At 41.2% G+C, this 14,209-nt stretch overlaps 1 protein-coding gene across 1 annotated transcript in view; it reads left to right on the plus strand.

The window, feature by feature from the left end:
* Window positions 1-14,209, plus strand: part of gpc5a (glypican 5a) — a 161,769-nt gene that overhangs the window by 29,350 nt on the left and 118,210 nt on the right. The window contains exons 3-6 of the mRNA XM_042491763.1: window positions 7,173-7,633; window positions 7,721-7,954; window positions 10,316-10,455; window positions 10,596-10,721. Coding sequence (XP_042347697.1) covers window positions 7,173-7,633; window positions 7,721-7,954; window positions 10,316-10,455; window positions 10,596-10,721 — 961 coding nt within the window. The remainder of the gene's footprint in view (window positions 1-7,172; window positions 7,634-7,720; window positions 7,955-10,315; window positions 10,456-10,595; window positions 10,722-14,209) is intronic.

Here is a 14,209-nt window from a genome sequence, read left to right on the forward strand (position 1 = left end):
ATGTTGAAATATTATGGTAACCTCCTAAACCAGTCAGATCCAGAGGAGCATGAAGATGTGACATGATGAAGTGAAGTGAAAAAAATCCTTTATTTCTAGTTTACTGCCAACTGCCAGAAGCCCTGACCTTAAGTGTAACTCATCACTCGGTTAGCTCCCCCTGTCACAGTTAACCAGATCATCCTACATTAAAGAAAATGAGAAGAGCAGCAATTACGGGAGAAAGGAAGAAAATGGGATCAAATTTAAAAGCCTTTTAGACATGGAGAAAAGCTCAGCTGCTGAGGAATTCAACTGAAGGGGCTTTGTGATTGGTATATAATAGCCAATATATCTGGATGAAACAGCGATACCCGAGCTTTCAAACATTAATTGTTCATATATCTAAATTTGTTTGTCATGCCAGCAGGCAAAGCAGAAACCTACGCAGGTTTGCTATATGGCATGTTTTAATGGCTTCTTATAGACATTACAGACATCATAGACATAGACATTCATTGTTTCTTTTTTTTTTATTTCACATTCAGTAGAAATGGATGTAATTCAAACCAATTAAATGTTCACAAGATTATACTGAAATATGCAAAATTGCTTTTGCAGCATGTGAAATTGAAACCTTTATGCATGCTAATTTTCTGTTGATATGCTAAAACTGGAATTAAACCCCCATATCCTAATAAAATAGCTCAATTTAATCATTTAAACAGGTATTTGAATCTTCTAAATCAATATTGTAACCTTTACACTTTAGAACATGGATCAATATCAGTTTTCTTGTGCTGCGTTCAGACACCTTGCAAAAGTATTTAACTCTCTGGAAACTGAAAAAAGAAGTTTGCTTTTTTTTCAAAAACATGGAAAAAGGCAGTAAGCAATTTGGCTATAAATGTCAGTAAATTTGCAAAAAAAAAAAATAAATAAATTTTTTTTAAGAAAACAGGAAAAGGTGACAAGGAAATGACCTGAAAACCGGCACATGGTCAGCTCAACTTCTCCCAAGTTAGCACAAACTAACCCAGTAGCAACTGTTAAATGATTCCAATAAACATACACTGTCAGCGAAAACGGCATGACTCTGTCATTATACGTGTTAATAACCATTAGGTAACGTTAGCCAACAGTTAGCCAAGTCACTGTGGTTAAACAGACGGATTCTCACTAGTTGTCCCCAGTGCGGAGCTCACACTCCCGCAGCAGTGATGAGATTATACTCATTTTATATAGCAAAGGCCGTACAAAACAAGACTCCTGCTGATTTAATAGAACAACGCATTTGGTCTTTTCAAACGGAAATTATCTCTGTTTTATTTGCATATAGGGCAGTAAAGAGAGGTCCGATCACCAGCGGTCACTCGAGACACGTGGAGATGCATTATAATGCCAGCTTTGAACAGATAGACATAGCATGTTAATAATGCCAGGTGTAAACAGGCTGTCTGTAACCTTTGTGTAACCCGTTTTTTTCTGTGTTGTGTGTTTGTGTACACTTAATTATGTATTCACCTCATGGAAAAAAAATGTTTTTACTCCCTCGTTTATGAATAATGTTTTGTCAAACAAGTATTTTTCTCAGTTTTTGTATGTGCTTTTTTTGCATAAGGCCAGTAGCTGCTAATGTTTTTCATTGCTCTGCTGTTTTTCCAGTGAAAAATTAGATAACTGAAAACACACACACTCCGCCCGTTCAACTCTTCACCTCATATTAAGCATGATGTCCACCATGTCTCCAGCTGCTCGTTTAACTGAATCAGACCAGATCCTCAGTAGCAGAGCAGGAATAAGTCACTCCACAGTATGAGTGTGTTTTCTATCATGCTGACTCGGCCTCTTCTCCGTGTTCCTCCCGCTGCCAGAAATGCAAACATGTCCGCTCTCCTCTTATCAGCTGGGTCATTGACACTCAGAACACACACACAGAACAAAACAGGCATCCTCATTAGGTCTGCATTGAACAGACAGAAAACACACCTGGTGGTCCTCTCAAGTCTTCAAAAATGTAACTTATGAAGAATTCTAAATATACAAGAAATATAAAGAACATATTTTTTTAAATAAGGGAGGATTGATGGCTCAATCAGGATTTCTCTGTACCAATATTAACTTGAAAAACAAAGTTGGCCACTGCACACTGAAGGACTTTACTGTGACTTTATTTGATAACCATTCAAGTTAGCGAAGCGCTACGCTGGAAGTCAGACGCCCAGATGGTGGAAGCCTCTAGCGCGCATGCTCTATGGGCCCCATGATGCAGAAGATGTGGGTACTTTCTTACAGCGGAAATAGAGTATTTTTTGCTTTATGCACTACTTCAACAGCTCTTGTAGGAATGAGTGGAGCCCCGCCTCCATGCTGTATCCAGGTTTTCTTAAAACAATCTAGGCCTTCATTTCTCATGCTTCTGTTTTGCAAAGTTGCTTCAGTTACGTAGTCACTGATGCCTACGTCGTTACCACAGAAACCCAAGAGAAGTTGGTGATGTTTGGACACACAAATCCAACCTAATCACTCGCAAATGACAATGCAGACCATCTGTCTTAGAGACCATAACTTAGAAGGAAATCTGACTTGCCTGCAGTCTGAATGCAGCCATAGTCATGTATAACATTTTTTGTACAAAAATATTTATTGCAGCAGCTTTCATGGACTGTTTTAAAATGCGTGTCAGGCTAGAGTAATTTTGTCTCAAAAAGTAAAAAGATGTACCTTCTTCTCATCCTCCTTCTTTAAACTCTGCTACTTTACTCTTACTTTTTCATCTTTTCCTCTCCTCATGTTATCTCTGTCTTCAGGCTTGCCCTGGAGCCTGGCCGCTGGTCCAGGCCTCCAAGTGAGAGACGCTGCTTCACACTCTCTCTTTGGTGAAACATAATGTCATTAACACCAGGTTAGCTAGCAACTTGTGCGTGGGTATTCTCCTAACACAGCAGACAGCAGAATTACTGATCATCCTATTATCCATGCCTTTTTAAGTTAACATTTATGTACCTACAGTGGGGAAATAAGTGACTGAATTAAAAGATTTAGGTCCTTTGGAAGCATGAGAGGAAACCGATGAGATAAAACCGAGACAAATTTGTTTACTCCACCGATATTCGTTATATGGTTTGACAGGTGGGATTCATTAACTCCACAATCTAATGTGGTAAACCCCTCCTGAAGCACACGCTGTAATCCCTGTGGGACCCTTCATAACTCTGTCTGCTCTGCCTCGCACACCCGAGGGCTGTAATAATCCCTGACTGTACTCCGCGAGCACATATTTCTTTCTCTGCTTGTCTGCTCCACTGTCTTCTGTCTATTTCTATTTCATTCACACAGTCGCAGCATCCGCACTGCACTTTCACAGCTGCCACTCTTGTCTTTATTCATTCTTTACACATTCTTGCTCTGTTTTTCATGCTGCTCTCTGACCACAGTGCTGGCTGTGTGGGAGGTGCAGCTTCTTTTCTCTTCCATCTTTCGAGTCTCGGATCTTGTTAGACCTATCACGTCCGTGCGAGATCACAGAGGACCTGCGATCAGGTTCAGTTCACGGCACTGTGGTGTTTAATGCTGCTGGCTTGAGACGGTGCGCCTGTAGGCATGCCAGACCCCTCTCTGTTCCCCCTTGCAGTCGCCCTCTCCAGGGGGCTTTCGGTCAATCTTTCCACGTCGGTGCGTGTTGTACAGCACTCGACTGTCTAAGCCCTCATCGGACTAGTTACCCCCTCCTCTGACTCTCAGCCCCCCAGGCAGCTCCAAGCCTTCACCCTGACCGTTGCCTCACAACTCATGACAAGCACATGATGTGAGAATGGCCATGGCTCAGGTATTAGCTGAGACAAAAACTGAAAAAAGAGAGACAAAAGGATAAAGGCGAGCTGGTTGCACTGGCGAAACATTTTCTATTCCACTGAGGTTTTTCCTGCAAGAGCTTTGAATCTCTGCCTGAACCCAATTGGGACAGGCTGGGCTGCAATTTCTCATAATTCCTGCAGGCTTTTTTTCTTGGTGTGTGTGTGTGTGTGTGTGTGTGTGTGTGTGTGTGTGTGTGTGTGTGTTTGGTGTGTATGTGTGTGAATGCTTTATGCAGACCATATCGTGTATGTAATATTGTCATGAATAATGCATGGACTTGGTTGCCATCAACTCATCCAGACTCCCACCTCTCATTAATGAGGAGAAATGTTATACAATCTTTTTTTAATGTATGGGGCATGTGACAGTTTTTGGGCTAAGCTGAACATTCAGTAGGTGCATGCCACATCTCTGAGATCATGTCACAATTGTCTGTTACATCACTGAAAAAAATTGAGTTGACTTTAGCTTGTAATAAATGATTTAAAAGAACAGTGTGTAAGATCTGGGGGGATTTAGTGGCATCTAGTGGTGTAAATTGCAGTTTGCAACCAGTTTAAACCTCTCTGGAGGTTTTTACCAGGAGTCGAATATCTGCAGAGGTCTCCTCCTCTCCATAACAAACGGACTAAGTGTTTTTTACAGGGTAAAACACCTAATAAAGCAGTTTCATGTTATGAATCAGTGTTTCTGTGATGCAGTTGGGCACACAGGAGAGGTCTTTTCCTCTCCAAAATCCAGTGAAATCTGGTAAAAACACTGAATAAAGACATTTAATGTAAAAAAAAATCAGTGTTTTTCCAATATTCTCATTACAGAGGGGCTGCTCACTATGGCGGCTAATGCAAAAATGTGACAGGACCTATGTGGAGACAGTTTTTGGTTTGTCTATTCTGGGCTACTGTCGGTACATGACGGTGCAACATGGCAATCTCCATGGACACGAACCTGCTACCTATGTAGATATAAACGGCTCATTCTAAGGTCACAAAAGCACAACACCTTATTTTCAGGTCATTGTACAATAAACTAAAACTGTTTATGCAATTTCTGCCAATATATCCTGCAAAATCCTGCACACTGGACCTTCAAGTTTGGGTTTTTAATCAGGCTCGGGCCTAAAACTACTGCCGTGGAAAGAGCTTGGGTCGGGCCTGACTTTTTTGGGCTCAGTCTTATCTCTAATTCTTCCATATTAAGACTCCTATTTGAATGATCAAAAACAGTTCCACACAGTGAGGTAGATGTTAGATGTTAGCCATAATGCTGCATAATCTGTACAGGTCGTAAAACACACACTGATGTAGAAACACACATATTACTTACAGTGTGGGTTACACTGCTGTGGCAGGCAAAAGAGCAACAGCATGATATTCCTTTGCCTCCTGATGCAGCGGCCTGAGTATCAGTATCCCTCACACACAAGTTTTATCAGGAGTGGACAGATTTTTTGTGTCAAATGCAGCTTAGCAGAATTTGCTTGACATTTACTTTCATGGTGATAAAAAATGTGGGTGGAAAATCATGTGCTGAGGATAGCAGATACATTTTTTTGAAAGTGAGCATCTTATCCTTGTAAAGCGCAGAGTCTGTTATGTGTGCTGGCAGACGTGATGCCTTGTACGTGACTTGTGTGCAAATGGGATGGACAATATTATAATTGCTTAGTCTCCTAGGAATTAATTTGTGAAATTCCCTCTCTCCTCCCCCCATCTTGCTCCACCTTTCTTCTTTCTCATCTCAGTCTCTTAACCTCCTGTTTCTCCTCCTCCCTCCTTACTCTGTTTTATCCACTCGTTCTTGTTCTCACTCCAAGAACTCCCATGACACTAGGAAGCTTTCTTTCCTCACACTGGTAGAAGTAGTTGGTTCATCAAAACACAATATATATTGTAGCTCTGTTCATATTATAATGCAGCAGTTCCTCGCTGATGTGTTGTAGCCACTTTCTTTTTCATTTTTTCTTTGTCAGCTCAGGCTTTGATTAGAGAACAAATTGCTTCCCTACGTGTTCTCTGTTCCCCCTGTGAGAAGACACGGGGAGCTTTAGCTCCTGCTGGGACCCCTGGTCTCTCTTCATTCTGGATTAATGGAAGCAGACGCTCTATAAGAGAGCTACATTGTGGGTAGCTCAGTTTATATTACAGCTCTGTAGTTTCAGCTTTTAGGAGGATATTTAGGCTTTTATTTCTCTTTGCATCTCTGGCTCTCAACAGGCAGCAAGAGCAACTTAAAGGGTCAGATTGTCCCAGAATCAAAAATCCAGATTTTCCCCTCACCTACAGTCACCTGTAGTCATTTATCAATCTAAATAGTTTTGGTGTCAGTTGCAGAGTGTCAGAGATATGGGCCCTCTCTATGTTTGCCCTCTCTCATATGTAACAGAACTAGATGGCACTCAGCTTGTGGTGCTCAAAGCGCCAAAAAATACATTTAAAAAACTCAACAGCAATGTTTCTTTTCAGATGTCATGACCTGATACTCAAGATAATCTGCAGACCTTGCTGTGAGCAGTTTCATGTAGGAACTATTTTTCTCTCTACCAAATTGCACCCGTCAGCCGTATGACCATGCAGAAGGAAGCGTGCACCTTGTCATGGAGGAGAGGCGTGTGTGTGCGACAGCGCCAGATGTGAACATTAATGGCGTCCTCCGTGATTGAGCTGTAACTTAGCTAGCACAGTGGTGCCAGCAGTAAGTGCTGCCAACTTGGCAACTTTCTTCTGGGCTTGTTGCCTGTATTATTTTAAGGGGGGAGAGAGAAGGGATGACATGAAGCAAAGGGCCATCAGGTGGAGTCCAAACTGTGGCTGCTGCAGCAAGGATGCAGCCTCGGTACATGGGTATGCCTATTCTATCAGGTGAGCTGCTGCGTGCCCCAACGTGGCAACTTTCTCATTAGATTTTGCAACTTTTCAGAACCTCTTAGTGACTTAATTTTTAAAATGCGATCAGCACAAGTTTAGCTTCTTACACAAACCATCAGCTCAGAGTTTTCGGTTAATGGCTCTTCTGCCATCAGGGAGGGGTGCGGGACAGGCACGAGGAGAGAAGATGCTATATGAATCTGCTCACAACAAGGTCTGTGGATTATCTTGAGTACTGGGTCAGGATTTCTGTAAGGAGACATCTCTGTTGAGTTTTTTCAAATGTGCTAACACATATTAGATTGATAAAAAGCACTACAGATAAGAGGAATAATGTGTATTTTTGATCTTGGGGTGAACTGTCTCTTTAATTGTGAAGCAAAATAGAGATGATAATGTGTTTAAATGAGTTGCACTCCCTCAATAATCTTTTTCTGTCTATCTCTCTGTTCTTTTGTCTTCCCACAGAGATGTTTGAGGCTCTGATGAGGCAGGCGGAGAATCACACCAACGCTGTCCTCCAAGAGTCATACCGCAACATGGCTGATCAGGCCGTGGGTCCTGTGCGGGAACTCTTCACTGATATCAGTCTCTTCCTGCTGGGGTCTGAGCTCAGCGTTGATGACTTAGTGCAGCGATTCTTCGACGCTCTTTTCCCGCTGGTCTACAATCACCTCATCAACCCTGGCCTCAGCCACATTTCACAGGGCTACGCCGAGTGTGTAAGGTTGTCCAGCCGTGATGTGAGGCCTTTTGGTGGTGCGCCCAGCGTCCTGGCTGATCAGATTGCTCGCTCTGGGGTCTCTGGGAAGCTTCTCCTTCAGGCTTTGCACCTCGGCATCGAGGTCATCAATACCACGGACCACTTACAGCTGAGCCGCGAGTGCAGGCGGGCCCTGCTCAAGATGCACTATTGTCCTCACTGCCAGGTATAGATTCATGTCTTTGAAATTCATCGATCTAATTTAATGAACGTTTTTTCAGCATCACTGATCCCAAAGTAATTTGGTCCACAGGGTTTAACCCAGTCCAAGCCGTGCATGGGTTACTGCCTCAATGTGATGCGGGGCTGTTTGGCAAGCATGGCAGAGATTGATACCCACTGGAGGGAGTTTGTTCGCTCGTTAGAGAGCCTGTCAACACGGATGCACGGACCCCAGGATTTGGAGCAAGTGCTTCTGGGAGTTCACATGCTGCTTCATGATGCTGTCGGACATGCTCAGAAAAATGGACCCCGCCTCTCAGCACAGGTCAGACGATCTTTAAGGAAAGGTTTTGCATAGCTTCTTTGCACGTGACGTCATTTGGGGATGATAACAGTTAATTGACGATCGATTAATCGGTTGTTTAATTTAATCGAACATGTGAAATTTAACCGATAAATTGATAGGCTATGCAATGCTGTCAAAGTATGTACAATATGTTGCCATCAGCTTTGATTGCGGAAAAAATGCATTTAGTATTGTTTGAAATTGAAAATATAAGGGCCACTTTAAGTCCTGAAAATAGTAGGATGTAAAGGGGAGAAGTAAAAAAAAAAACTTAGATACTGCAGCAGATATGGATCCAAACCCTCCGTCTTCACCCTGGAAGAGCAGAGCCAGCTAATATCAGACGTTGACATTAAAATGTTGTGTTACACATGTCTTGAGTCGGATTCAATTACAGTGTCACCAGACCTCTGGGAAGGGTTGACCTAATGGGTAGAAAATAATAGGCTAATGTTACTTTATGCTAGTTAACTTGAGCTGACACTGTCCATTTACAGAGTTTAAATATAAAAGACAGTTTTTCAGGGTTCCCAAGTCAAGAAAAACCTAGAAAAGACATGTAATTTCACAATCACATTTTATAGGCTCATGAAATTGTTAAAAATCAATAAAAGTTATGGAATTTTGTTGTGTGTAGTTATATTTACAGTAATCTTCTGTGGATAACCTTCCACGTAATGTGACTTAACAATTCATGTCCTGTAGCTGTCAATGTAGAAGCTCTAATATGTGTCAGTGTGAAGTTTTTTTTCTTCCTGGGTTCTTCTCTAATTTGCTGTATGCCAGCTAGCTAAAATTATGTCTGAATCCTGAGTTTTAATCTGTTTGAAAAATGCCAGGTAAGTGGAGCAAGGGAAAAAAATCATTTTAATGAAAAGTCATGGGAAAGATTTGAAATATTGTCTATGAAAATGTGTGGGAACCCTGGTTATGTTAAAGCACATTTACTCATCGAGTTAAGGACCCAATCACATGCAAAATAGTTATAGTCCACTAGACTCTGGTACACTGTCATTGGCCCGCTGTGAAAGGAGGATAAGGGGTTTGTAATGCAGTCGTGTTCACATTGGACAAATCTTCTGATAACCTGCTGTTTGTAGATTAATTCAACCCTTTTATTTAGTCACATTTCTCTATCTCCAATTCATACAGTACATGGATTTATCATTTCCTGCCCTTCATCTGAATTTCGCACCTCATAATACCTAGGCGATTGCAAGCAAGCTAATGTTTGAGATGATAGACTTAAAACCGTGCTGGGACCTTGTGTTGGTCGAAAACCAGTATCAACAGTAAATGGGAGAAGAACAAATTATGTATAAAGCAGTCAATCCTGCTGCCGCAGCTCCATGTCAGATGAGTATGTGGTGTCAAGAGACCAAAAATAAAAGGCTCAAAACTGTTCATATCACACACAGGTTAGTCAGACCAGAGCTGAACTCTCCAGAAATAACCCGTGTGGGCAGCTCTAAGAAACTTCACTGTTAAATTTTCAGACAGAGAAGGTTTTAGGCAAAATCCAGAATGTCAACAGCTGCTCCTCAGACAGCCTTACAGACTCATTCACCCAAACTAAGAAGTCTTTATCCTTGAAATACAACTCATCTATTAACCTAACCTGAACAACTTGGCTTGATATCATTTAAAAACTTGGGAAGAAGGCAATAAGCAGCAAATGAAGACATGAGAAAAAAATGTACAAGAAATTAATAAAAAGTACATTAAAATTACCTGAAAATCAGTAAAAAAGAAAGAAAAAAATAAATTACCTGGGAAAAGTGCTTATTAATTTATTATAATAATTTCATAACATCATTTTAAATACATAATGTTGAATCTACTATTTTCTCACAATTTGTGAACCATTTCTTACCAAGTTGCTCTTTACCTTTTTTTCCCATGTTTGTGTAAGAAATCACATCTAGTTGTTCAGGGTTCAGTGGTTTAAATCTTGTGAAAGGCGTCTGAAAGCACCACAGTTAAAGTGATGTCAGTCCAGGTTTCACAGGGTTAAAGTCCAACCATAAAGTATAAACATGTCTTCATATAAGTTATGTGAAATTAATGTCACAGTTTCTTTCCTCTCCTGATAGAGACACCACAGCTCCATCTAGTGGTTGCTCTGTGTCCCTGCTGCTTGATAGGTTGCACATGCAGTACATTCAAAAATTGGAGATGATAGGCTTGGCTGCACTAATGGCCTCAGTATAAACAGCTGTCACTCAAGCATCTAAAATAAGGCTTATTTGTCATGCACCAGTGCAATTTGCCGAGCCTTAAAATGCATGTTTCTCCCTCAGTGTTTAGACTTAAATCTGTGTGTGTCTCATTGGGTAATAGGTGCACAAACTGTGTGGCCCACCGAGCAGGAAGTCTGCGCAGTCAGTCAGCATCCAGCACAGCAGCAGCAGCAGCAGAGAATCCATCCCTCTTAAAGCTCCTGTCAGAGTGTCAGGGGACTCACTGGCTGTCAGGCGAAGGTAAATGGGTGAAAGATGCCAGATGTGTGCCTAGATAGAAGAGTCATTTTCTGCTTTTAATTTAGATCCACAATTAATATGTAAAACACATGTTAATGAAGTTAATTATCTATTTGTTCTTCATGCGGCTGCTTTTTCAGAGACTTTCTGAACAGTCTACGTCTGTATCGTACGTACTATGGCGGCCTGGCGGATCAGCTGTGTGTGAGTGAGCTGGCCTCCAGTGACGGGCTGTCCTGCTGGAACGGAACCGACATCGTAAAAAGGTTAGTTTTTAAAGAAATCTAAAAAACAGATGAGCACAGAACAGCTTTGGTGCTCCTTTATGAAGCATCTCAAAGTCTCTGAAACTCTGAACACATTGGTTTAAAATCACTCCACAGGTAAGTTAGATTGAGTCAAAAATTATTCAGATAATCAAACCGTTCAGTGAACCCTCATGCTTTGTATAGAGGCATCTACATTTGTCATGTTTTTTTTTTCACTCATTTATTCAGGTGTTGTTCTTTGATTTGTCTCCCATCTGTTTGGACAAACATGGTGTCTAAACAGATGTTGTTCACTGATGATTTTATATTATGCCAAGAGTTCATTTCTTTGCAATAGCACACGCACACACACATGCACACACACATGCACAAACGGACACATTTTTTTAAACTTTTATTTAACAAGTCAACAAAGCAATGTGCTACTATGATGATGCAACTCCTTCTTAATGAACAGAATTGAAACCTCACTGTAAGACTTCAGACTCTTATTTTTCACACAACTCCAAATTTTAAGATAAAGCGTAGAGATGATACTGCTTTTCTTTTATTTGTACAGTTCCTCATATTACTTGCAAACAGTGGAGCACACCAGAAACCAGTCCTTTCATTGTCCTCACGTGGATGTTTGACCTTCTCTGTGCAGAATGATGTGAGCGCAGAGTCAGGCAATAGAGAGCAGGGGAAATTGTCTCTGTGCTCACTTCAAATTTGAACGGTTAAAGGAATACTGCACCCACAAAATGACCATTCGTATATCAGTTACTCACTCTGTGTCCAGTCGTATGCCCTGTACTTCCTAAACTTATGCATTTTTACTGAAACATTATGATTTAAAAATGTCAGAACAGACTCCTACATGGCTGAATAGCTTGTGTGTACATTTGAACATGATTTAAGCGGAGCTTATATGCTCCTATATGCTGAGGGCGCGTTACATGTAGGCAAAAGTCTTTCACGTTTCTGTGAACACGCAGGTGTTTGGGAAGTACTGAGCATTAAGCTCTATGAATATGACTTAAAGTACACTGCAGCAGAGGTGTAAGTATTTGTAAACAGATGTTTTGATAATGTTTTGCTGTCTATAAATGTGGACCCCTGTGACCTTTTTGAATTCTTTGTTTTCTGTTTGCCAGAAAAACAAAGTTTGCAGGTAACGTTTCAAGAAATTGATATAAAAATGATAATTTTGCGCGTGAATTTTTTTTTAAGATGAGCTGATTTTGTAAAATCAGTTTGGAAGCCAATCATGGTTCGGTGCACAACTTGTTATCCTCTGTACAGCATTTAAACTTTTTTTAATAAACAGTATTTAATATTCATACTTTTTTATCAGTGAGGTAAAAGGATAAGATGTTATGTTAAGAATCTCTGTTCATAATTTTGTGCAAGCTCTTTCCCTAAATACCCTGTCCTACCTGATCGACAAAAAGCAATGCAGCATATTGCATGTTAAAAATGGGCTTCAGTTTACATGAAGACACAATTTTTCAGCTTCAGTGAAATCTCACTGTACAATTCTGGCATGTGGGTGTTTGTTTACTGTTTGACCCCGGTCTAATACACACACCTATCACAAAAATACCGCACACACACACACACACACACACACACACACACACATGCACATGCTGACCCTGCTGTACAATGCATCTATTAACTGTTGCTGCTCAGAGACATAGGTCTCGGATATGAATGGTTGTGAACTGAAGCAGGCAAACTGGCCTCTTTCATAGTATCAGTCAGCGGCCTTGTCTCCATTACATCACCGCTCTCCATCTTACCCGTGTTGTCATCACTCAAGGACCCCCTCATTTATCCTCAGTCTGTGGTTGTTACTCTTAACTGTCAGCTGCTGTCAGCATTGTAGAAATGGCAAGTGAACCTGTATTTCAAACTACGGTGAGGTTGTAGTTGCCAGTTTGGGTTAGATGGCCCATTGTAAAGGATGACAGTCTTGTTGAGATCGTTTCACGGCTGCAGTGTGAAGGTTGGAAAGGAGGAGGGTGGAGAAGGGCGAAGAACGTTTTTCACAGCCTTCTTAGCAACCGCTGAGAATCGCAGACGTCTGAAGAATGTGTGGTTGGCTGTTGCTCATCAAAAACAGCATTACTATGGAGACAGAGTATCAAGGTTAAATTTCACTCTGGCATTGACAATTTACGCTTTTCATCTTTTGTTATTTTCCAACATAACACCTCAAGTTTCCATTACAAAGGAGGCCGTCTTCTCTGAGAATAGAGATATTTCTTATGTGCTGGAGGAAGAGGCAGGCCAGCAGGCTGCAGGCTGTCTATCATCTTTGCCAGCAGCCTCTGGGAAATGTTTATGGTCTGCAGGCTTCTCTCAGCTCTCTAACCCTCCTTCCTCTTTTCCTCATTCATGCTAACACTTATTTATAGGAGCTCGCTCACCTCAGGTTCACTCACAGGTTCTCATTTTCGTTTGGTCATTACCAAAAAAAAAAAAAAAAAAAAAAAAAAGCAAAGGAAGAAAGCTGAGGAATTGAGAGACATTAAGAATCTGGGGAGGCTCTGAGGAGACTATCGAGCCGAGTCCCTGCAGCTTAGCAGGCTTCCTGCAGATCTACAACCCTGTGCTGCTTTCTATTAGCCTAGAACCATAGATGAGTGGCTGGGAGTCAACACAAGCTGAGACAAAAGCAATAAATAACCTCCTGCCTACGGGTCATAACCCAACATCCACTGAGAGAGAGGGGAATAAAACTCACTGCCGGATGGTGGCTGATTTACAGAAGCTTATCGAGGCCTCAGAGACCTTAAACGATTGGTTCACTTGCTCCGTGTGTGTGTGTAACTGTACATTTGAATGTGTGCGGATGTCTTTTAAAACAGCTCTTTGTGTGTGCCGGCCCAGATTGTTTTATGGCCTTAAAGAAGTAGCGTGTTGCACTAGGGCTTTGTCTTATTTAATAAAAAAAGGACGAGCACATGCAGTAAAAAAAACATGAGCCTGAGATTGAAGGGAGATTTAATGCACGTCCTCATCTGGGTCCCCAGTAAACAAAAAGATAAAGAACAATCAGATAAGATCATAGAGGAAGAACACAAGCTGCTTTCATCTCAGTGTCTGTGCGAATGTAGATGATGGGGTCTCGCTTCAGGGGAGATTTGGTAAACACATTCTTTCTCTCCGTCTCTTCCTGGTTTGTTCCTCGCTCGCACATTCATGCTGGGAGGAGAAAAAAAAAGATTGGACATTAAAGTTTCTGATTAGTATTATGGCTTATTAACAGTTTTGTCTTCTTTTGTGACAGCTAATTTCACCTGAAATAATCCCACACTGAGTCTCTGCATTGAAGTGAAGCTGGTGAGTTGTAATTACACTCACAGCCAGAATGTGAATGATGCTGAATAACAGAGAAAAAAAATCTAATTTACAATATCTGCTGAACATATGAGTGGATATCACACATCAGTACTGTTTTTGTACCATCAAAAATGTGTCTGTGGAGGACTCAACTT

Source organism: Plectropomus leopardus, chromosome 1, assembly GCF_008729295.1.
Source record: "Plectropomus leopardus isolate mb chromosome 1, YSFRI_Pleo_2.0, whole genome shotgun sequence".
Taxonomy (NCBI): domain Eukaryota; kingdom Metazoa; phylum Chordata; class Actinopteri; order Perciformes; family Serranidae; genus Plectropomus; species Plectropomus leopardus.